General features: G+C 43.1%; 1 protein-coding gene across 1 annotated transcript in view; it reads right to left on the bottom strand.

Moving 5' to 3' along the window:
• TMTC1 (transmembrane O-mannosyltransferase targeting cadherins 1) overlaps window positions 1-25,923 on the bottom strand; it is a 146,807-nt gene that overhangs the window by 67,652 nt on the left and 53,232 nt on the right. Inside the window, exons 6-8 of the mRNA XM_032191571.1 lie at window positions 24,448-24,529; window positions 23,043-23,146; window positions 10,721-10,910 (exon numbers count right to left, since the gene is read on the bottom strand). Of these exons, the coding sequence (XP_032047462.1) occupies window positions 10,721-10,910; window positions 23,043-23,146; window positions 24,448-24,529 (376 nt within the window). The remainder of the gene's footprint in view (window positions 1-10,720; window positions 10,911-23,042; window positions 23,147-24,447; window positions 24,530-25,923) is intronic.

Raw genomic sequence — 25,923 nt, 5'->3', positions numbered from 1 at the left:
GGTCAGAGTTTATAAACCCTTTATTTGGAGCTGCTCTAGCCCTGTGTGTCAACGTGGTACCCTACCCAAAATAACAAAGAGGTTATTACTTGTTTTAGGGGGAAATGATAAGAGTTGTCTTTGTTATTCTAAAACAAATGCACAAAACAAAAGAAACGAAACCCAATGGATCTGTGACTTCTGTTCTGTCAATGGGCCCAGCCAGGCTTCGGCTGGCTTTGTGCTGTGCATGGTCTTGCTGGCGAGCCACTGGGTCAAACTGTTGAGCTCGTCCCACACTCACTCCAGAGCTGGGTTTGGGTTTCTCTCCTCCACCCAGCCATTACCTTCTCCAAAACTTGTAAGCACGCTTCTTGTACCTGACACCTTCATGCCCTGCTGCTGTGCCCTGCCTGGGAGGCCTGGCAGTAGGATCTGCCATCGAACACAAGCTGTAGGAGATTGCCCTCCATGTTTTGGTGAAACAACAAAGACAACATGTAGCTTGTTACATTTTTCAAAATGATTTGGTTGGTGACTTACTGTTTAATTACTCTGGTCATCCGAGCCACTTATAAGACAGCTGAGCTAAAGGTGGCAGAGCCAACATATTGCGAGTGCCCAGAGCAATAGGAAAAGCTTTTAAAGGGCTAAGCAGTGCTGCTTGTCTTTTTTTTCCCTTAAAATAAAAAATCAGGGACTGAAATTACAGATCACTCCACTCATTTTACAGAAAGGCAACTCCTTCCATCTCAAAAATAGTGTTTTCTCTGGGAAATATTACTTTCCTTGCTACCTGCCACACAGATCTCTGGACCAAAAAAAAAAAAAAAAAAAGTGTATTCAAATTAATCTTAGAATGATTTTAAAAATATTAAAAGCCAACCAACTTTAAAACAGATTAGCATTTCTTACATCAGGTAGTTTGGTGGGAGTTTTCAAATTCACATCTACCTGGAATTACAATTAGGCATTCATTATACTGTAACCAAAATCAATAAAGAAGAATTTTTAACCCTGCTACTTTTACCCTGCTACTTTTCATGCGTTTATCAAAGAACTAAAGAATTTGTGCCTTCCCCCAGATGGAAGACGAAATGCCGTCACACTGTCTCAGACAAAACAGAAAAGAATCATTTCCAGGTCAAAAACCATCAACACAGCAATAAATCTCAAAAATTGCTTCCTTGGCAATTCGGAAGAAAAGGAAGAAAGTCCAGAGTTTACAACTGAAAGAGCTTCCACGGTATTACTCATAAGACATATTCCTGAGCTACAAATAAATATCTTTTTACTACTGTTACACTGCAAGTCTTCTGCAAGCCATAGCCCACTAAGTACAAGTACAGGATGTACACAGACTGCTTTGAAATATCTGTCATAAACTATGGACTTGCATAAGCAATTCTCTACCTTTCCCATTAAGAAGGCACGGTCTGAGGTGCCAGACCCATCAAGCCTTACAGCGTGATGGTGGGACTCAGGTTCACGCTCCCTGGCACCTCCAAGAGCTGAGGCATCCAGGAGCAGAGCTGCAAGGACAGCCTTCCTCCTGGCTCAGGGAAGACAGCAGCTGGGCAAACAAGTGCAAGCAAATTCAGTTCTGTTACAACCTGAAGAGGTTCTGAAAGTGCTTATACATGCTCGCCTGTTCAATGAGAAGGTGGAAATCAAATGGGTTTAATTTCTTCCTCTCACAGCTTATTTTGAGAATGAGGAAAGCGTCACCTCTCCACCATTTAGACCCAACAGCTCCACAGAATAAAGACTTCCTTCCTACCAGAGGCATAAATCACCCTCTGCCAGGGAGCTCCGGATGGTCTATCACAGCCAGCGAGATGTTATGCTTGGAACATCTGGCTGCAAGTGCAGAGAAGCTGGCATCCAGGAAAGCTGGCAGTGCATGACTGCGTGACAGCAAGAAATGCTACTGCACATTTTCAGACGCTTGCAGGCCTGGGAGGTAAGCACATTACCCATGAAATGAGACAAAGATTCAAAGGAGCTCCAAGCCTATCTGCAGATCACAGACAGGATTATAATTCTTCAGAAGAATTCTTCTTGTTCCTAAGAGCCATGTGCAAGTGCTTAGTGCAGACCGCACACAAAATTAATTCACCTACTCCTGTCGTATCTGTCGCTCACGAAGCCACGAGCAGCTTGGCAATGTGACGCCTCACCAGCTTGTGCAGGCCACTGGTAGCATCTCACACGGCATGAGGTCAGCATCTACAGCATCTACTCTTGCAGAGTGTTAAAGATAAAGGGATTATTATTAAAGGGATTCTGTAGAAGCATGTCAAATTCACCGTGCATTCATGCATAAGTGATAAAAAGCAAACTTCAGCTCATCAGGAAGCAGCCCTAGGGACTCGCTCTGCCACAGGAAGAAGTGGCTGTTGATGGAAAGCCAGCAGAAGCAAACACTGGGCGCTCCCAGTCCCACCTCTCTGATGCAGGCACAGACCGAGAGGTGATGACAGAGCTGTACAGTGCCCCAGGTGCCATCAGCATGGTTTTCTTAAGGTCACCGGCAGAAATCAGGACGGGACACGTACATCTATCTTCTGTGGCCAAACAGGAGGGCACTGGGGAGCTGTGACTGTTTCGCTCAGCTGCCTGAACAACCAGTGCCAAAAGTCAGGTGTCAACAGATGGTCTGAAAAATGCAAACATTTGGTAAGGCAAAGGTAACTGCCCAGCTTCAGAATTGGCTCTGACTCTGGGCTTAATCAGCTTGCTCCCACAAAAAGGAGACACAAATTCTGTAATCACCACAATTTATCAGGAGTTTTATCCTTTGGCCTCATCCAAAAAATTAAAATTTAAAAAAAAACAAAACAGTAAATTGGTATCTTCAGTAGTGCCAGCTGCATGAATGCCAGGCTTAGCAAGTCACTGTCTTTCCTGAAAATAACTCAGTTTTCCTTGGTGACCATCTAGTTCTGATAAAATCACCTTCGGCTACTGCTGACTAGAATTGAACAAATTTTATACTGCACTGATAGTCCGAAGCCGTGGAGATTTCCAGTGCTGTTTTGACCACCAGTGCTGACTATTAACTATCTGACATGCTGATCCTTTTTCTAATATTTGGCGGCAGCAGCAAAAACTACTTTCCAGTTCAGCAGCAGGAGGATCTGTTCAGGAGCTGGTACGCAGGCAAACAGAAACCAGTCAGAAACAGATTCAAAACCTCTGGAAGCATCACTGGCTCCCTGATCAGGGATTATCTGAAAAGAAATCCTTGGCACATATATCTGGGACTGTCCTGGTGAGATCAGTCACTTCCTGTTTTCAGAAAGAAGCAGGTTCTGGTCCCTACCACTAGGTAAAACCGAGCGTGTTTTTTCAGAAATGTTGAAAGTACCAAAAAAATCCATCCGTGGAAACAGTAGATGTTCAGCAGCTCTGAAAATCAGGCTCTCAATTATGGATTAAAAGCAGAAAGCAGTCCTTTTCCAATTCCATTACCCACAGCAGGGCACAGAATTATATTCCATTAATATTTCATCTTTCATTTCTCTATCCTAACATAAAATTTTGATATTAACTATTTTCTTTTCCCCTGTACACCTCAGCTACCCATGCATTCAGCTGTGTGTTTACAGTATTTCTTACCCAGCCTTCTCAAATTCCCTGAAGAAATACATTCTTCTTCCCAGCCCCTAATCTCTGCACCTCCTAATACCACATCAGGAGCTGATCTGAACAGGATACAGGAGCACGCGCATCCTTAAAACAGAAGTGGAACATTCCAAAAGGAAATACGGAACTCAATCAATTGCTCCAGGAATTAGAAAAACTGCTTTTGACCTTGTGGTTGTTTTTTTCCTCTTCCTTTTTATTCTGTGACTGCAGATTGCTTTACTATATGGGGGAAGAAAAAAGAAAAAAAAAAAGAGTAGCTATAATTTAAACACATGCACACTGCTTGCAGTGTGTACAAGCACGATCTTTGGAAAAGAAACTGTTCGTGGTGGGTTTGTCCTTAAAGAGGTAGCACTGAACAAGAGGATCCTATTAAAATCGCACAAGAGTTTGGCTCCCTAATGCTTAGCTCAGACAGCTAAGAGCAGCAAGCATCATTATCACCCCCAGCTATGAATTTCTTGGTCCTCATTCTACCTACCTTTTCCTGCTTACCCCTGCTATTGTGCCTCTCCAAAACCATTCAGCTCTAAGTGGGCCTTGAAATACTAACTCAAACCAGAAGGAGAACACGGTGGCAAACAAAAAGACTGTCTCTGAAAATACAGCAATTCAGTGCTGATAAGCTGAGCACGGCACAAGTAACTACCCCTGTGAAAGGCACCTGCCTAGTGCGGCAGACTCCTGCAGGAGTTAAGAGCCCATTTGGTGAGACGCTGAATGTCTTCATGGGGAGAAAAATCAGAGCTGCTTCAGCCATGGCTGTATTTACTCAGAGTACCCCACTCCAAACCCTTTATTTCAACCATCGACCGAGAAGAAAAATCTGACAAAAGGTATTTTGGCAGTTCCCGTGTTTGCTTTTTTAATGCAGGGCAGCAATCACATACAAACAGGGTAAGGAAGGCTGCTTCTTTGGCTTGAGCTCGTTGGCTGGCACCGCGAGCACGCCGGGAAGGCTTTGGTGTGCCTGCAGCCCCAGCGGGGATCCCCAGCTGATCCGCTCGCAGCATCCAACGGAGCAGGAGGGCAGCCAGTGAAGCGAGCAGAGCTCCTTCACGGGGCTCCCCCCTTCCTGCAGCTCTCACCAAACAGAGTCTTTCTGGCTTATTACTCTCTCCCCGAAGCAAACATTAACAACAGAAGCAGCACCGAAAAACCTCACTGCTACGGATTAAGAACATCAGTCCTGACCTTCTGTATGTGGAAGGAATTCAAGTGGGCCCTCAGGAAAATGAAAGCAGGATTTATTTTAAATGGACCTTTTATGGAAATGACTGTGGTTTCCAGCTCGTCAGATACACTCAGTCGATAAATAGCCTTATTCACCTTGCTGTGTCTTTGAAGCAGGTATTGTTCTGCGAGTGTTGTGGCATATGAATTTTGCAAGGCACAGTTTCTAACGGTGCCGTTACTACTGCAGAGCATTATGAAAGGCTACTGTTCCCCAGAAAGGTCCGTAAGCTGGGATTTATTAATGAAATGCCAAACCTGGGAAACCAGGCAAAGGTCTCAGGAGGGCAGGGTAAAGTAAATAGCATGAGAGAATACACATAATGAGTGCCAGCAAAAACAACAGAAACATGCACACAAAGAGAAGACACAAATGTGTTCCTCTCCTTGACGTTATTAAACATTGACAGCCAAGAAATACACTCTGTAAGAGACTCAGGAATACGCTGAGATGATATTCATACATATAAAGCACCGGATAAATGACAATATGATGCCAATTACGGCAAGAATTAAAGTCATAATAATTTGGTATAAAATGCCTTGTCTTGGCTAAGAAGCGCTATGCAGAGAAACGTAAAGAGGCAGCATTACCTTAAAATTAAAATTAGCTCTGAAGTAGAAAATAACCAACTGTAGCATATAAAAGAACAGAAAACTAATATATATTTCTATGATTTGCGTGCAATGACTATAAACTGAAACTCCTAACTTCCTGTGCCATATGTAGCACTGTCATATACAGCAGCAAAGCGCATTCTTTAGAAAGATGTGTCCTAGGGGATGCTAGAGATTATTTTTTATTATTGATTTGGAACATAAGCAGCACTCCCTCCTCAGACGTGAGCAAACTGTTGCACAGCACTGTGTGCTCCTGCTGAGCTAGGGGAAGGTGCTGTGAGCCACCACAAGCTACCTCAGGAGCACCAGTCAAGTGCAAGACAAGCCCCAAACCGTATGAGGCATGATAAATTCCCCCAGAGTGGTCCAGTACGTTAGCCACAATTTTGAGTTACATTTCCAGATGGCCTTGCTGTGAATTAACCCGTCACAAACACCTGAGTGTTCCCACTGTCAGCCCTCCCGTGGCTGCCCCTACCTGAGGCTGTTCCCCCAGGAGGCTGGTACCGTACCTAAATGCAATCAGATCCATCAGGTGCTCTGCAGATACACGCACGGCCACAGCGACAGGACAAGCTGCATTTTAATCACACTACTAATTAAGCAGTGACCTAAAAATGCCATGCGGAGTGGCATTTCAAACATCTGAAGGGTTTCCCTTTCACACTCACTGAATTATTATGACATGGCAAAGAAATAATTGTTATCCTGACAATATGCCAGGAAGTTCCTCTCCAGTTCACCAAGTGCTCACTGCTTCTTCCAGCACACAAAGGCCCTTGGGGACATGAGTGGCCATAGGCACAGCCATGACTATTTTGTGTTATGGCTGGGACTTGGTGATAAATGTTTTTTAATTTAAGGAGCTGCAGTTGTTTCCTCATTCAGATCCAGGTCTAGAAAACACCACTACAAAAGTACTTTTTAACATTTCAGGTTTCATCTTTTCTCTTTGCTTAGATATTTGAAGTACATGGCAATGTATGATGCGTAATTTTTATAAATATCTCAAATGTAAACAAAATTGCTTGGCTTAAACCATACAAAGGAAGGTTAGAAAAGCATGTGTTCAGGAAATGGAAAGGAACCTGGAAAATTTAGTTAAGATTCCAAAAAAGACCGTGACCCTGGCTTCCACCCCACTCCAAGAAAAAAGACTGGTAGTTACTTACTTAGCCCTATCAACTTCAGGGTACTTTTTGGGTACCTGACAGCTGAAATACTAGTTTACAGAACTTAGTTGCCCCATAAGATCAGGTGTGTGTCTGCACAGCACTTTCAGAAACATGAACTGATTTTGGGGCAGTCATGTTTGGGGCCAGGAGGTGATGATCCTTGTGGGTCCCCTGGATATATCCTGTGATTCTCAGAATATTCTATGATTCTGTGGCAGATTATTTCTTTGGCCTCGTAACTGGCTTGCTGGGAAACTAGAACAAGTTGGTGGCTCAGTCATTTCACTGACACCTTTGTAATCAACCTAGTCACAAAGGTGAAAAACACACTGAGGCCATTCCTTGTGGCTGAGGCTGGCTTTGAAAATGAACAATAATCAAAACTCATCTTTGTTTTCCAACTATTATTATACCTCTGGGATGCAAGCCCTTGCTACACTGTCCCACGCCCTCGTCATATCCTCACTATGCTACTCGAAGCCCAGCCAGACTGGTGAGGAAGTTCACAGCAAAGAACTGAGCAGCACCTGAGGATGTCAAAATCCACTGATGACTCTCGGTGCCTTGGCTAAAATAAGGAGACTAATTTGCAGAGAATGCTGGGCATCTGCATGGCAAAAAAATCAAGTCTCAAAAGGTTTCAGAGATGCTTAACAATGGACTTCAACTTTTCCACATTAGTCACTATGAAAAAATCTTGGCCAGAGATGACAGCGAGGTCCTTTACTCCCACAGCGGACATTGTGGGAAGTGTGACAAGGAGCAGGCCTTTTCTTTACTCCTGTCGGGTCTCCTGAAGACAGTCATTAATTGTCGCCTGTGATAGGAATGAGAGGATGGTTGTGCATTTAAACTTGCTGCAGAGCAACAAGCCTTCCCTGGGAGCTGCTCACAGGGAAGCTCTTTCCACCCTCTTTGGCCAACAAGCAAGAGGGATTAGCACTATGCACATGAAACAACACAGTGAATAAAAATTCAAGGAATTGATAAAGCAATTTTTACAGCAACTTCCTCATTACGTAAGGAGATCAACAGTGAAAACACAGAAGAAGGAGGAGCAAGGTTTCTCACTCCAAACAATAACGAACTGGATAGCTCCCTTCCGTTTCTGCATATTTTTCAACACAAAAACTCCGTCCAGCCTAGTCACAGACAAGCTTCAAGCAAAGCACTTATGGGTAGAAATCTTGCGCTGTTTCTTCCCTTTCTGAGGTAGAACAACATTCACAAAATGAAACGGAACAAGAAAGCTTCATGCCTTAGATGTCCTTTATCAGCATCACACATACATGCCAAAAGGGTTATTACCCTAATCACGAAAGTCGACAACAAATTAGCCCTGTTTAAAATTCAATGGCAATGCAGGCAGAAATCCAATACATGCATTCTCTAATTACATTCCATGTAATATATTCTGCGAGTCTCCTGTGAGCTTGTTTTGTGCATACACGCACCACCTCTTGCCACTGGAAATCAATTCAGTGTTCGTAGCACAAGTGTCTTCAGTTCTGCCAAAACAACTTCTAGCATTTCCATCCTCCATGCCACAGAAAGGAAGTATTAGTGCCAATGAGAAAGAATGAGGTTTTGTCCTTTCTTACCCATGCACACCTACACACTCACAGAAAAGGCACACAAACTATTTGCCTGTTCACTGCAAAGCCATTCCTTAGAGAATTGCAAGCTATTACTTCCAGGTTAGGCTTTTCAATGAAAAAGAGAGAAAATGGCTGCTAAGACAGTTCAATGTGTTTGCTTCAAACAGAAACCAGGACTTCTTACAGTTTATGAAATGTGAAAAATCAGTGACGCTACCTACCAACTACAGCACAGTGAGAAGTAGCATCATGGATCTGACAGAAGGAAACGCTTTCTTGTGGGTATCAATGTCATATTAAAAGCCACTGCTGTTACATTTTGAAAGCAGCTTTCTTAAGAGCCTAATATAATGAACTGTGCCTGCAGTTCAAGTGTCCTGAACTTCCCTCTTGTCTCTGTGGAAGACATCCCTGCGAGTATCCAAAGCCAACAGGGTATTTTTTTTTTTTCCCAGAAAAGTGTCTCTTCCTGCTCAGTACATCATAATCAACTTCATACCACCTAATGGCAATATCCTAATTGGATTGTTTTGTGTGTTGCTAAAAATAAAACAGAAAATAGCTTCAGAAAATTAGATTTTCTGAAAGTCTGAATATTTCAGCTACTTCAAATTATACCTAACGCTGAGAGAAGCATGTCCAAATTGACCTTCAGGAACCACTACCAGGGTCCATGTTCACAGTGGGTTTGCTGGGAAGTTGAGACTGATTAGAGCATTTTTTGAGAGTATGTGATTGTTCTGGTTTTACTTGTGTTAGACATGAAAGAGGATCACTTTGGATTTAATTCATTCGGTGTTTGGGGTTTTCAAAAGAAAACATAAGGGAATCTACACAATGAATTTCAAGGCATCCAACAAGTAAATGTCTGGAAAGTGAAATTCATTTTGCTTGAAGCAACATTAGCAGTGGTTAAGAGTAAAACAGTGAACTTATCTTCACCAAAAAAAAAAATTAAATAGAAGCTTCAAATCAAACAGTGGCATTCTTAAATCCAGACTAAATTGTTTTGCCTTAAAAAAAAAAAAAAAGGCACAGGAGTAAAAAAAAAAAAAAAAAAAAAAAAAAAAAAAAAAAAAAAGTGATGAAATCTAGATACTTAATGCACAAAGTGTTTTTGAAATACTTTGTTTTCCATTTTCACAGAAGACACACAATTTAGTTACCCAAAGGAATTCTTCTGGATTACCATTTTACCCACATTAATGTAACACAAAATCTCTAAGGATAATCCTGAAAGATTTTTTCCCAGCAAACCAATGACACTAATTTTGTACACAGTACCAATTCTGACAACAGGAGATGAAATAAAAAGCAACAGAAACTTCAAAGAATGTGGAATAAGGTTTTTCAGAAGTGTTCAGTACTGGGGTAATGAGAATTTTATCATTAACTTCCCCGGGAACAGGATTAGGTCTAATACAAACATTTCTGGGTATCTCTAACAGTGAGTAATGAAAGCAGGAGGAATATAAGGTGATATAAAACCTGCAGGTAGAACTAGTGAATACCTAACAGGGTATTTTCCCATATTTCCCATACAGCACCTGTCAATGTATAATCTAAATTAATGACACTGCAGTCTCAAACTGTTTGGTTCATTTTCTTTTGGGAGCACAGAGAAGACTAGCAGGGTAGACCAAAACAGATATATGACCTGCATGGCTTAGCGTAACATAGGTATTAAAAACCTGTCACTCCTCTACTACATCTTTGAGCGAGTTGTACATTTACATTTAAGGAGGAGAAATTTTGTACTATTCCAAAAATTATTACATACACCCTTCCTAAATAAACTTCCACAACACAACTGCACAAGGAATAGTTTATTACCCCCTGTAACCTACAAAGACACCCTTCCATGTCAGTCCATATCTGTTGTCTTGCCCCTCACAAGCCTGGTATACCCTCACTTTCATTTCTGCAATAACAGTGGATCTGAAATGCTGAAATGTGAAGCTTGGATTACCACCAACTAGATCATTTAACCTAAATAACATTTTCCAGATCATTTCAAAACTTCCTGCATCCCCTTACTTCTCATCATGATGTATCCAACATTTAGGTTTTAAAAGCATAGTAAAGGTACAGCTACAATAATTGATTTCATTTTCAAAGGGCTCTGCAGATGACAGTCCCCAGTCCTGTTTGAGTCAAGCGTCTATGGGGAAGGCTGAGACTACTCTCACCCACTTCAGCAGGTTTAGATCATTAACACTAATCAAAGGCAGGGCTCTGGGCCAACTTTTGCCTTCAAATCAAACCAATTAGAGACTGAGATATTCAGCTAAAGGGGCGTTTTCATCTGTTAAACTTGCCTGCCTTAGTTATGTAGTGGTGTGTTTTTTCATCTCAGTACAATTTATTTGGGAGGAAAATTTGTGCTTAGTGACCACCTCATCTAAAGATTAGGAAACGACAGATTTTAAACAAAATGCTGTACTGCATCTTTTTCCGTCTTACCTTGAATGCAGCAATGCAGTGTAGGCTGAGTAACACCAGCACCACGACCAGCAAGACTGTGGCCAAGTTCCTCACGTCCCAGACAGACTCAACCAGAGGGATACTGCCGACCTGCCAGTCATAGCACAGGGTAATCGGTGCCAGCAGAAGCCACGCATTGAAGGCCAGAAGGTAGGAGTAAGTTAGAAACCTGCAAAAGAAAACAGGTAATGTAATACAGGGCACGGCTGCCAACTCCACGAAACATTTTCCTTATACCAAAACAGAGCTGAGTTCACACAGACTGAGATTTTGGCATTTACCGCTTACTAGAGAGGAGGAACAAAACAGCCATGCATACACAGGTAACCCTATACCTCTCTGTCAATAAAGACATGCTAATGTGGAGAGGGGCTGGGGGGGTTGGAGGGTAGGCACAACTTCACCAGGCCATTTAAAAAAATAGCATAAAATCAGTAATATTTGTGTGTTTTCCATGCACCAGCCTTCAGAAAACTTTACATATCTTAATATTGCACTCAGATGTTTTACTTTGAATTGACTTGCTATCAGCTTCAACTACAAAATATTACTTAATAACTAAGCAGGTACAGAAGCGTATCCACCTGTTGCACAGCACATTGCATCAGTCTTGCAATTCCAAATATGCTTTTACCTGGGTTTAACTTCCAGTTTAGGATTCTACCTATGTGCACAACATTGAGCATTTAAAGTCAGACCTCTCCTTCTCTCTTTGCATCCTAGCACAGAGAGAAAAGAGAGAGCAAAGGAAGCAGAGGGTGATTCTCCGCCGATCCCATTAGAGCTTATTAGGATTGGGGACAGCCATAAAAGTGAGGGAGAAGTAGGGAGTCTTTTAAATTGTTGTAATCTTCATTAATTGGCATTCTCTGTAGGGAGGAAAATAACAGAGAATGGAAATGGGAAACCACACTGCCCTATGGGAAGTATGCAGGGATTGCAGAGGTCTGAACAAGAACAGCATGGGTGCGACCTGGTTAAAGACAAATAGAAAACAACAAGAAATAAAACATCCCCTCTACCCCCAGCCTTTTTCTGCTTGGCACCTACTTGGCAAAAAAAAAGCTTCTCCTTGAAACCACACTTACAGAAGTTCAAATACGTTTGAGGCTGGAGATTACTCCAGCAATCATGAAGTCTACCAAGCAGAACTGCAAGAGCCTTTGAATAGACAAACCCTTCCTTCGTTTGAAAAGGGAAAAGTCCACATTGTAAGCAGCACAAAAAAAAAAGGGCACATACAAAATAAAAGAAAAAACAAAAGGAAGACAGAATATTTTATCCTGCATAGGATTTCTTCCATCGGAGCCGCCTGCTTAGCTGTTGTTATCACACCCAGTTGCCATGGTACCTTAGCAAGTTTATTAAAATGATAACAAAGGATCCCCAAGAGATGTAGAGCCAGAGAACTGCTTCACTTGCCACTTCGAAACCTGCCCCTTTGGGGTCAAAACGCAGCCTTTACAACAACAGTTACAGCATTATAATATATTTGTGGCAGGAGAGGGAAGATATTGAGGCTAAATGTGACTCCAGGCTGGCAGGATGGAATTTCCCAGATGGGTGCTGGGCCAAGACCTGGGGATGAACCAGGCCTACATTTTTGTGAAAACATTTTGAAATAACCACAAACAGTTAGGATATCAGTTTTCTTCTCTTTCAAAAAACCAAACGTCTCCAGCGGCACAGCAACTCAAAAGCTGGGAAGGTTAAATAGCTGGAATAATGTTTCATTGTAAACAGTGCAAAAGGCACATTCCCATTTCCCCCCAAATCAATCTCATTTCACAATTCAATGGAAAATGATGTATTCTCATATCTTGAAGGGTTTAAAACCATTTGGCACGTTTCTCTTCCATTCTGCCATTTTTCTCCGTGAGGTAGTAAACAGGAAAAAAAGTGAGAGAAAATGCATTTTCTCACTTAACAGCAACAGTGATTAAAAGGACAGTTTCTATTTAAGAAAGCATCCCTCAAAAAAAAGCAATGTAATTCTCCCCAAATTCTTCGAATTTCGATTGTTCATGATAATTGAAGAAACAACTATGTCTTTTTTTAATTAACAAGCCAATCTCTTCTGGCCCACATTACTGAGAAACCCAGCAACACAAAACCTGGTGCAGCTTGCTCACGCTGGGGTGCTTGCAGCAAAGTTACATGCGGCGCTCCCACACCTCTGCTCAGCTGGAGAACAGCAGAGCTGTGCATCGCTCTTAATACGGCGACAGCTCGGAAAAGGTTGCCAGGATCTATTTACAGCTACTTAAAAGCCAAACCGAGATCCATTCCTTGCTTTACACTAAAATGCATATCCATTTATACCAATCTGAATAATGTCATGGCATATAACACTGTTACAAGTGTTTATTTTAGCATTTTCAGAAGCATCAAGTTAGGTTTGTACTGGAACCAAGTTTTCGGAATAATTGTCCTTCTAAGCCCTGCATGTTACCATTCTCAATAAGCACCGAAACATCCATGGAAGTTGTTTAATGAACCACAACACACTGCAAACCTTCTCCTGCTTACTCAGAGCAGGCTTTCAGACAGTGAGATGGATTGACAACTGGCTGAACAGCCAGACCCGCAGGGTAGCGGGCAGCGGTGGGAAGTCTCCTTGGAGGCCAGTAATGAGCCGAGTACCCCAGGGGTCAGTACTGGCTCCGGTCTTCACATCTTCATTAACAATCTGGACAATGCAGTAGAGTATGCCCTCATTAAATTTGCTGCTGATACAAAACTGAGGGGAGCAGCTGACTCACCAGAGAGCCGTGCAGACATCCAGAGGGACCCTGACAGGCTGGAGAGGTGGGCGGGCCAGAACCTCCTGAGGACAAATAGCCCCAGGCACCGGGACGTGCTGGAGAGCAGCTTGGCAGAAAAGGGCCCGGGGGTCCTGGTGGACACCAGCTGAATGTGGGCTGGCAGCGTGCTGTTGCTGCTAAGAAAGCTAATGGCATTCTTGGCTGCACTAGGTAAGGTACTGGCAGCAGGTGAAGAGGTGACCCTGCCTCTCTGCTCAACGTTGGTGAAGCTGCACCTGGAGTGCCACATCCAGTTCTGGGCCCCCCAGGTCAAGAGAGACATGGACATACTGGGAAGAGTACAGTAAAGGGCCACCAAGATGATTAAGGGACAGGAGCACCCCTCCTGTGAGATGCTCTGCCTGTTCGGCCTGGAGAAGAGCAGGCTTGGGGTAGTCTCACCAATGTCTACAAACACCTGAAGAGAAAGTGTACAGAAGATGGAGCCAGGCTCTTTTCAGTGGTCCCCAGTGCCAGGACAAGAGGCAATGGGCACAAACTGGAACATAGGAGGCTCGCTCTGAACACCAGGCAGCCCTTCTGTGCTGTGTGGCTTGCCCAGAGAGGCTGTAGAGTCTCCCTCGGTGGAGACCTTCATAAGCCACCTGGACATGGTCCTGGGCAACCTGCTCTAGGTGGCCCTGCTTGAGCAGGGGCTTGGACCAGATGGACCCTGAGGTCCCTTCCAACCTCAACCATTCTGTGATTCTAGGCAGGAAGAAACGAGAAGATATTTTGGATCTGTACAAGCTGCAACATTTCAGCTAAAGACAGACTAGACACTTTTCTGCATCTTCCCCAATAAGACAGGAGCTGATAAATCATTGTGCAGCACAGAAGAAATAAGCAGTTTGCTGCCACAACAAATTGAGTCAGTTTAACAAATTTTAAAAGGAATTCAGGATAGCCAGATTAGAGCATGTTAAAGCATTTCTGATGGAAGGTTAGGTCACACTGCTGTGGGAGATGAGAAAACAGACTCCGGGACGTGCGCTGCCCAGGAGAGGTTTATAAACAAGTCTCCTTTTCTCTGTGCTTACAGGGTTTTCATCTTCTTCAAAAGCCATGTGCATAGCGCACTGCCAGAGGCAGCTCCCAAAGGAGATGGACAACTGCTCTGTTCCATTACGGCAATAATTAGCATCCTAAATACACTCTGCCAAGAGCGGTGAATTATTTCAAAGCTTGCGACAGTGACTACTGCCTTTGCACAGTCAACTGGTTCACATCTCCAGACATTGTATTAGAGATTCCTTGGCTGGGTCTCATTGTCAAGCCTGAACACTCTCCCTGAACTTGCACGTGCCAAAAGCAGACATAGAAAGCAAGTCCCAGGAGGCTGCTGCCTGACTTTAGCAGGACTTTTTAAGCTGCAAGAAAGCCTTAAGTGAGCTCTGATCCAAGGAAAAGTTTGGATATGCTTTCAGCTTTGGCAAACTATCCTAGAATGAGATTGATGGCTGTACAAAATAAGGCAGTAGAAACTATCGCTATTCTAGGTCCTAGAAACAGAAAAATAACAAGATGCTAATAATAGATAGTGACAACCGTGCTGCTTTTACTTGTGGATCTCAACAGCACGTGATAGTTTTCCATATCCGTGCGGCTCTCGTATCACGACACTAAGTAAGGAGAAAGCTAGATGCCCGAGAAACGTTTGAAGAACATTCTCTCCAAAGTTGACACGGCAAGGAGATAATTTGCAAATTCTGAATACTTGAAGATTCGTGGAACGATTCCAGAAGCTAATTACGTTTCAGAGGCCTACCTGTAAATGGCAACAAAAGTATTTTCTTTTAATTAGTTGACTAAGTGAATTACATTTTAAATTAATGATCTTCTCTATATTGCTGTTCGTGTCTCTTGGAATTCCAGGGGAGAAAAATCCCTGCCTATAACATCTCCCTCTCATCAGCTAATCTCAGACAAGGCAGAGTATTACTGGTGATGTGATTGGAAGAATCTGCCTCTTAATTGGCAACCAGTTTTCCCCCAGGCTGGTTAACAACATTTGCATTACAGCAGAGTCATTTTTTATTTGCAAATTGAACATGGAAATCCAAGTTTCAGCAGGTGTCAAGTGTTGCTTTTTCCTTCTCAGAATCTCTGGCACACTCGGAAAAACAAAACTTCTGTAGGTAGCAGGTGTTGTCATGGCAATCCAGTTTGTTTAGTTTTAAATTTTTAAGTATAAGTGTACTGTTGCATGCCTTATTTAAGATAAATACAGGATGACTCACATCTAGAACCCATAGCAGAAAACAACTATCTCAACTGACTGCTTCTACTGCAAAAAAATGAAAATAAAGGGTGCTACTTAAAGCCATAAACAATACAACATAAAAATACTTGAGGGATTGTCTGTTACCCTTTGCTGTAATAGAGACTAACAAGCTTGGAAAAGCTCTAGTCTCAGCTCTGCCAAACACGGACGATCTGAGCACATGAAGATCGTGAGACTAGCTTAAAATATACATATAGTTACAGAAATTTATGAGGAGTTTCATTTGCTATCTGATTTGGGAGCATTTTAAGTTTTTTTCCCTTGTTCCCAGGGAACGATTATAGATTTCTCTTCAAAACTGAGTGATCACAAGATTCAGACCACGCCCTACCAAGGCTGCGTGGAAAAGTGAGGGCCAGTGAATTTTTTTCTAGCTGCACACAGTGGTGCAACCTACAGCCTGTCTACTTCTGGGACAACACATCACATCCCCGACAAATAACAGAGGTCCACCTTTCCCTCACAAAACCAGTGGGGTATACATCCACAAATGTAAGGCTTTACTGCACTAAGGATTTTAGCAAGACAAGAGCAAAAAACATTCTCCTTCTTGGGAAGGAGATGATGGACCTATCTAGGAGATGGGTACTAGAAGTGCACTAAACTAATGCTTTGGAAAAGGAGGAGTTGCGTGTAAAAGGGTGGGGGGTCTCAGAAGCAGGAAGAAGATTGTTGTCCTTTCAGAAAACCCTGATGATGTTAACGGTCTTCTCTGAAGGCAGCCTGCCTATTGCCAGGTACTCAGGGAGCTTTCACTTCAGGTAATGGTGAGAAGCATGCCTTTATTAGGGAAAAGAGCTTCTCACTTGCATTAACAGCTGAAGTAACTTTAGCTCCAGGCTCTCTTCATCCACTACAAAGCCCTAAAGCCAAATGTGCTTGATGAGCCACTTCACAACACTGTCCTCCCAGGACACATGTGGCTGCAATTATAACCAGGTGGTGTTATTTAAAGGTATTGTCTTAAAATTGTATGTATTTGCGCTTCCCCTGGGGAGCTGCCAGTCCAATCATACCTTCCCACACGAGTTTATTTTACAGATCTATTTTACATTGTCAGCCTAAACATTTTCTTTTCATAGCCTTAGAAGAAAAATATCGTGCTGTGTCTATCCAGCACATCCTGTGACAGTGGAGTAAAAATACACAAACAAGAGAGAGACTAATTCCAATTTAACATTCAAATCCAAGCATCAGCTAGGCAGAAAACACTCATAATGGGAAAGTGCTTGTGCAGTCCCTTTCATCAAAACTTTCACATCTAGGGGAAAAGAGCTGTCAGAAGTAGAGGATAGGAGCAGAGGAGTACCAAAAGACTGCTGCAGCCTGATGAAGAGCAAGGTAACTCCCTGGAAGGTGGGTTGGCATGCAGCAGGGGCACAGGGGGGCACTGCTGGAAGGGCTCTGATCTGGTGAAGGGCTCTAGCAGTTGTGTCAGCTCTGCTAAGAATCTGAAAAATGTCAAATTCTTCAAGAGGAAAGACTTTCAAAGAGCCTGTGCATATCCTGTGAAACCCAAGCCTGCTGTCAGACTTGCAATACTGGAAAGCCTGGGACTGATCTCATTCTTTTTTCTTCCTCTCCACAGGCCTATGTGCTGTGAGAGAAGCGTGCCCATTGATCAAACACTGTGCTCAGCTCACCTCAGCCCCAGCCATCCCTCACCTGGAGCTTCCCGGCCTGCTCCCGAGAAGGCCCATTGAGGCAGAGGGGATGGAAGGTCCTCAGGCAGCAGCTGAGATGCTAGTTGCTGATCCTCAGGAAATTAAAAACCCAGAGGTTATAAAGTCACTGTGATAACACATCTGGAAATGGTCATTATACCTCAGAGCATCACCTACCCCTACCCTGTGCAGGCAGGAGTGAAAGGGCCGCCCAGAGCACAGTGCTTTGCCTCAGAGGCTGGCTGTGGTGCAGCCTTCATGCATGTGCTTTGAAGAACAAAATGCATTCATTGTCTACAGGGGTTGACAGCCTCTGTTTCAGCTGCACCCGTCCACTCCAAACACCAGCTTTCAGCAGGGAAGGCTCGTGGTGGAAACAGCACCTCAGCAAGCGCCATGGCCTACCAAAAATGCCTCTCCAGCTGACTTCCAGAAGAGCACTACCTACACCTGCATTTGCTCATTAAAACAAGAAAACTTGGATATACTCAGATTTGAGGATATACTCAAATCTTTCATGTGACTCTGGGAAGGCAGGTTCCTTGGGGAACATAATGCTACTGTAGGTTCGCCTTTGCTCTGTAGTGTCATCTTCCACACATGCTTCCCCTCCCCTTCCCCTCATCATTACAATAACAACATTTTACATTTAACATATGACCTGTCTAGCCCTGGGTAGACCTGATAGCAATTCTGACAGACATTGCTGTTTTACTTTTTGTACAGATGTGGCCCCAAATTCTGGGTGCCCAGAGAGATTGTGCATAGGGCTGAAGAAGGTGCACCTTTGGGCACACGGAAGAAAGCCCTGACTAAGCAGGCAGACCTTTTCCACTCAGGAAGCACATCCAAACCTGGCTAATTAAGAGGCTGATATATTGCAGGGGTCCATTTTAATGCCAACTTCCAGCTTAAGGTCAGTGCAAATCACATACCAGAGGAGTCACTACTCTTTACTGCCTTGGTAGAAGTGGCTGGCACAGAGACCCACATCTCCAGCACGGGACTGCCATGTGCCTCTCTGCAGTTCATCCCCTTGGATGTTGCAACCACAACGATTAAATGCTCCAAAATCAGTCACAAATCCATATGAAAACGCCTATGTGCCATTTCTTATCTATAGATAAAAATTCTTATAAGCATTTCTTCAGCTTTCTGCAGGACTGAATTCTCATTTACCTGATTGAAACACCAAAGAAAAGCAGAAAGCCAGCTTACAGAGAGAACAGTTCAACCAGAGGACAATGTCATCAAGGCAGAAATGTGTTAACTATTTAATGCAACAACACAAACCAGACTGCTTCATGACCAGAGTGATCAGCCAAGGGATAACACGAGGCTAATGCCGGAAGAAGTTAATAAAACTTGACTTCCAAAGATACAGTTAGGAAGAAATACATTTTCTTAGTTTGCAATTACTGGCAGGATTTAATGTTTCACACACCTTAAGACACGCTGTACAGTGGGCTTTTTTCCTTGTCTTACCACAGTGCTAGTAACACAGTCTGTTTATTCGGAGGCCTCCTACTTCTTTCCCCTCAAGAATGGGGGAATAAAGAAACGTTGTGCAAAACGTCTGAAGCGTGACAGCTCGCCAGTCAACACCCTGCTAATACTCTAGCTGCACTTCAGCACAGGGATTGCACAAAGCTCTCCAAACCTTTCTAATTACTTTCTTCCCTAACTTTCATCTAATTCAAGCAAGAATTTTGTAACAGAGGTTTGGGATTGGTTTTTGTATCACAACAGCTTTCCCATTGCAGATGTTGGGATGCCACGAGTCACAGCGACTGGAAATCTGTGTTCTCTAGGGTAGGTCACTGGAGAAGCTACTTATTTTCTGTAGCATACAAGATTGTAATGGCAGTGCTTAGGAACAGTGGGATTCCCAACATTTTCATTTCTGCCTCAGCTGGGAGAGGGAACGATGGACTGATTTCTTCTCATATCACCCTTGCCAAAGCAACACACTGGAGCGAATGTGGTTTTCGTTTATCTCACTGGGAGTTTTAAGGTATTTGGGAATATTAGAAAATCCATCACCTTTCGGGGATGGAAAGTCATTTTCTGACTTGTAAAGAGTTTATTTGAATCCCCACTCACATGTACTTGTAAAGATTGTAATTCAGTGAACATACTGAACAGTGGTTTTTTGTTGGTTTTTTTTTTTTTTTCTTTTTTTAAGATTGAAAAACTCACTATTTCACAATGTTTCTTCTTCCAAATAGTTAATCAATTCTCTGTCTACATTAATACAGTCTCTCTCAACACCATCCAAGATTGCATACAGGTTAAACACTACATATGGTCATATTCTAGGGCCAAACTGCACCACACAAACAGTATGCCCAGACTAAGACCCTCTATCCAGCAGTGACCAAAAGTTAATGACTATCAGAGCATATAAGAAAAGGATAAGATGGTACTTTTTTTCTAGAAAACCCTCTTTGAGCCTGCATAAACTTTAAGCACAGACACAACATTCTACAGAACAAGCTCCCCAGATCAGTTATCTGTTGCAAGCCACATCCTTGGCTTGTTTTGAACCTGTTATCCTCTTAGATTTTTCTCATATTCTTTAATTTCTGTATGCTCCCCTCCTCTACACAATCACAGACACAGAGACCTCCTTCCTAGCCTCGGTCACCTAATTTAAATTAAAAGCATCGTATGGGCTGAAAAAATATGACCTCTTTAGCCAATACTTTTTCAAACTCAACCATAACTCACTTCTACCCCTACTCTTTGCCACTCTCTAATAATCCTTGACAGCTTTGGGACAAATTGTACCTGTACAGCCCAACAGCTTATGCAGAAACCTTGCAAGAGTTAACAACAGTCCTTGGGGTTCATCCTATGCCAGGCAAGACCCCAACTCCAGATTTAACCTCATATATTTTATGACTGCCACACATTTCCAAACTATTTTTTAAAAAAATATTTATTTTTTTTATTTTTTTTATTCCATTTGTTGTCATCAGCCTTCTTCCTAGCCCTATAGACTTGGCAAAGTCTTAACATAACTTTCAGTCCTGCTGAAAACCATAACATTAACCCTGGCAAGGCATGCCACATTTCCACATTTCCAGCTCAGTGCAAATGAAGACTTGTGCTTGCAAACAGAAACCTCTATTTGTGCTGTCTGATTTTCAGAGTTACAACTCCTCTGCTGCCTGAGCCACTGACCCTTATTTCAGCCGTACTTCAGGCATTAGCAGCCACATCAACACTGGCCTTGCTTTTGGCTTCATGGGCTTTGTCTTTTTTATCACGTAACATTCTCAGTCTCCAGTCCCAGGTGAACTTGAAGCCACTTGGCCTCATACTGTAACCCCATTACCATACTCCATCCAGCCTTAGAGCTGCTGCAAATCTTGATACCAAACCTAATTTACCTACTTTTACAACTCATCCCAAACTCCAAATAACATCCTGGCTTTACCTTCAGTGCTATGAGCTGCCTTCAAAACCTCACTAAAGCTTCTCACACCAACTTCCCATGTCCTGCTGCTGCAGGTGTCCACAACTGAGGATCGCACGCTGTTCAGCAGCTTCCCCAAGGCTGGACCATAACAAAAAACTCTCCTATGTGACAGGACACCCACCAGCCAGGCAAGTGACCACGCATACCAACACCTACCTGGATCTTGAATATCCTCAAGCATCTTCAAGGATCTTGAATATCCTAGACCCTAAGCTAATGCCACCCCTAACACCAGGGCCAGCACTTTTTATCACCTCCAAATCCACCCTCAAGCATTTTACTGTTCTAACACCTCTTATTTCTACCCTGTTGAAATACAAGGCATTAAAAGCAATCTCTTCTCTTCTGCCTCCTTCTTTCCTGCACCTAAGCTGAATGCCAGGGATGGGTTTTCTGGATGGAAGATACAGGTTTCTAGGGAAGTTGGCTGAAGTGAGGGTTAGGATCAAGCTCAGAAGACATGGAAGAGCCAGGCTAACTGCAAGGCTTTAGAATCCCTCCAGAGAAACAGTAACAGTTTTCACTTGGAAGGGTTTCTGTAGTGACTTTTCATGATGTTTGGAGCAGACAAGTTGCTGGACTGCAGGTGAGGCCAGGGCTGCTGCTGGGGCCAGTGCAGAGGTCAGCCAGCAGCACTCTCACTTGTCCTTCACAGGGCTGTTAATAAAAACAGTCGCTGTTTCATACCCCAAGAAGCTTAGCTTTGGGGTTTGAAAACCTTCCCCAGTCACTGGATGATATAAAGAGACAAACACCCGAAAGACATTTGCAGCACAAAATAAGTAATTGGAATCAGCCCAGGATCACTTAGGACTTGATGACCCCCGTCTTAGCATAAACATATCAAAAAGGGACAGCAGCAAAACCTTCACGCTGTGCAGCACAGAGTCTGGTATTAACGACTCTGCCAGAAATGCTGCGAACAGATCAGAGCTTTCTAAATCAGACAACTTGCTTCCTGGAAGCACTTTTAGCCTTGATGGTAATAGGAGCTGTTGTCACATTATCATAAAGGTCTCCCAAATGAGATCCAGCCCGACTCTGCAGCAGATGTTGAATAAGAATTTCTTGATCTTAACCTGTGTCTCAGCTGCAATTCTACTGCTAGAATTAGGAGCCAATGAAGCCAGAAAATGACAGAAAAGGACCATTCCTGTTTCACTTAAGACACCAGGAATTTCCTCCAGAAGCCTCCAAAGAGTCTTTCCCCGGTTTAGTAGCAAACCACAACAATCAGTTATGCACGTGGCCCTGTCTTAAGAGGAAGCCAACTTCCCAGCACTTTCTTGGAGCACTGGTCTGGCTAGGTCTGGAGGGAAGAGCTAAATAGCAGAAGCTAACACCCTGCAGGTCAGGTCCAGCAGAGACACAGGGATGTGGCATCAGCCCACCTAACCATACAGCAGGTCTCTGGCAAGGAAAAAAAAATCATTTTGTGTCAAGTTTAAGTATTTATGTATCTTTAGAAAAAAAAGAAAAGTGGTGATAAAATAACAGAATAAAAATCTGTTAACACAAATTTCAAGTTCCTTGTTTTTATTACACGTGGCAGCCCATCCTATACTCAGCCAGAACTGTGCACCAGCAGGGCAGTACCACACGCCACCAGGATCCCACCTTCCACCTTCACAGTCCTGATCAGTCACCCGTATCTCACCACCATGCACAGACATCCCCTCTTACACAAACTTCAGCTGAAGCTAAAACTCTAAATACTTGCATCCCATACCTCAGGAGCAGCCAGTTTTAACATTTAGGCCTCAATCACCGGGTTTTCCAGTCCCATGCTCAGACAACTAAACTATACACTTGGGGCTTTGCATAAAAATAAATCCAGAATTTTCAGTAAGAAAGGATGTAACAGAACTCTCCAGGAACTGGAACACGCTTTGGGGTTCAAATAACGCTGATTGTTTTCTATTCTAAACAGAGCAATAAGGAGAAGTAATTAAGTTAAGACAACAAAACAAGCCTTCTCATTTACCATCTGTAAAACATTTTAGTGCAAGGAAAAAATAATGCCATGACAACAGTTTTGAAAACTTTTGTTTGATTAGTGGTGTACCTCGTCAGCAGATAGGGTGAGAATGAAGCTGGATTGTCCTGTTCTGAAAACATTGGCATGGATCCTCCCATTATCCAGAGGCGGAAATACAAAACGAGAATCACCTTCAAAGAAGAACATCCAGGTTAGTAATGTGCTGCTAAGAGGAACTAAGGCCTCTGCCAAATATTTTTTTTGATAGCTCTCTTGGCGCTGTGCTGTGCTCAGAAGAGAGTCAGCTCAGCTGTTTAGGCAAAAATCAATTCTGACAGCCCGTGCAGGTGGCAAAATTCAACTCTGAGGCCCTTGTGTTTACCTTCCCAAGCATCTGAAGCCCACAGGCAGGGGAAGAGTCCATTTCAAGGGCTTAGACAGGCAGGGTGCAAGTCTTTTCTGCTCAGGGCAGCCAAGCCTACCCTGGCTTCCCAGGCCCAAGCAACCCCATGCCCCACTGGCCCCCTTTCCATGCCTCCATGCAGACCTCAGGCTTGCTGTGGTACAAAGCCCTGGGAGCAAGAACTTGTGTCGTAAGGCAAGAGCACTGATCTTCTGGACACCAGCTAGAGGACTATGAATATACAAGTGACAAACGTGTCAGCTCTCAGCACAGACAGCACGCTGCATTGTCCTCCCCGCTTTACACGTAGCATTACTCAGAGGAACCAGCACATCGCAGCTACCCACAACAAAAGCAGGATTTTGAAGGACAAATCCATCACCCTGCTGTGGCTCAGACTGTGGAGTTTAGCCACTGACCTCTAACTAAATGGAGAGGGAAATACCTGGCTCGTGTCTTAAAAGCTATTACTATTCACTCATGCTGGCACAGGTCTAAGGACAAGCTCCATCGATGTTTCTCATGCTGTGTAATCCTAATTTCTGGAAGGACTTCTGTAGGCTGGCAGCTCACCACCTTTCTGGGAAGCACTTGTCACTGCAGGACAAACAAGGGGATTTGGCACCTTGAGGAGCATGGGGATGGGGAGTTGCACACCCAGCAGACCCAGTGTTGTAGTGGTGGTTTTCTCCCCGACAACATGTCAAGTGCTGCTTGCACACCAGGAATTTGCAGGCAGAGCTGTTCTTGCAACTCTGCACAAGCCCTGCTGTGAAACTAACAGCACGCCACTGAGAAGTCAGGATTTGCCAGTCAGCCCAGTGCCACAGGTTCCCCCTGTACTCAGGGCAGGAAATGCCTGCAGATGATTACACCGTTGTAATGGCAACCACTATAAATTAAAAGAAAGTTTGAACCAAAACCATAGAGCCTTGTTTCTACCCAGCTGAAGTTTTCTAGACTGTTTCCCAAGACTAACTTTGCGTTAACATTCATCATCTCAGCTTTCCAGCTCTTTTGGGGTACTCCCATTAATACTCATTCTCATCACACACACGGAAATACATAGCCAAGCCCATTCATACTTACATAGCTTATTACCAGGGCAGCTCTCTTCAAAAACGGCCTTGCAGTGTACAAGAAATTCTGGTTGTTATTTGCAGTCAGGTAGCTGAAACATAAGGAAATGTAGTTTTGAAATACTTTCAAACAATAGGTCATTTTTCAAACTAGAAAAAATCTGTGCATTCATTTAACCACCCTCAACTACCTTGCTATAATAATCACACCCCTTCTATTCTTCAAAGCCTTTTCCAGGTGAAAACTTCACCTGGAAAATAGAGAATACTTGACATAATAATAATATATAAGACACTGCAGTCTCCCCCACAAAATCTGATTTTTATTTTTTAATTACCAGTTAACTCCTTAATCCTCAGGAAAACCCATTCGTCTCACCGAGCTTGCTGTGCTCAGTCTCCCAGAAGAATACACGGAGGCACATTTTTAAAAGGTCAACCAAACACATTCAATTTCAGGCCATGATTAAAATGCAAAAACTCCTTGTTCCCAGCTCACTACTCAGTCTCTAGAGATGGGAAGAATTGTCTAGTACAACTCAACTTACTTTAAGCATTTTTTTAAAAAGTGTATTCTGCACACTTGTTCCATTACAAGCCTACTGACAAGGTGTTATAATAATTAACTGCACAGAGACAAACACACAGGTGGCTTATTGTTACGGGAGTGCTCATGAAAACCTTCCTTCTTCTCAATGAATAAAATTAAACTGTATCTGGAGCCAAAGCTACACATTTCTTTTAACACAAGGTAGAGGCACTCGCCCAATTCCAAGGAGCGTTCTTAATATTACAAACGGTGGCATCCCTATGCCATTAATTCAATGTTTATTCCATTTCTATGGAACTTGATAGAGTTTTTGTCACTGTAATAAAGTGCTGAGAAACAAAAAGAAATACAGAAGAGATGATAAGAATATTTTAAGCAGAGAGGAACTAGAAAACCATTGGAAACTTGACAGATAATTTTAAGAAGTTACAAATAAGAAGTAAACAAAATAAATTCAGAGCCCAAACATTTGCAGGGTCTTCCGTGTAACAAATACTCAGTACCGGGACACTCTATTTAAATGATTTACAAAAATTACAGAATGAATCACACCACCTGCACACACGTTAGGTTTCCAAGTATGACAGCATCATACATTTCCCCCATGAACATCTAGCATATAAACGTATTTCCTCCCCACATTCCTCAGCACAGTTTATCATCTGATTGCTTCCACCCTTCGAGTCTCAGAAGAAAACAGGACCGTAACACTTCCTAATGCCGCCCAGGGTATTTAATATCTGGCTTTTTGTTCACATTTTCTATACTAGGAAGTTTGCAGTCCTGGTCACCATGGAAAGATCGATAAAAAATTGCACTGCGAACAAAGGCAACAGGGGCAAAGCCAGCAAGGAGCAGTCAGCATTTCACATCAAGAAAGCAGGGCATTTGGGTGCCCTCTACAAAATAGCCCTTCTTTAGAAAACTTTCCACGTT

This window comes from Aythya fuligula, chromosome 1 (genome assembly GCF_009819795.1).
Source record: "Aythya fuligula isolate bAytFul2 chromosome 1, bAytFul2.pri, whole genome shotgun sequence".
Taxonomy (NCBI): domain Eukaryota; kingdom Metazoa; phylum Chordata; class Aves; order Anseriformes; family Anatidae; genus Aythya; species Aythya fuligula.
Note: the sequence above shows the minus strand (reverse complement) of the source record. Positions and strands in the feature narration are given on the sequence as shown.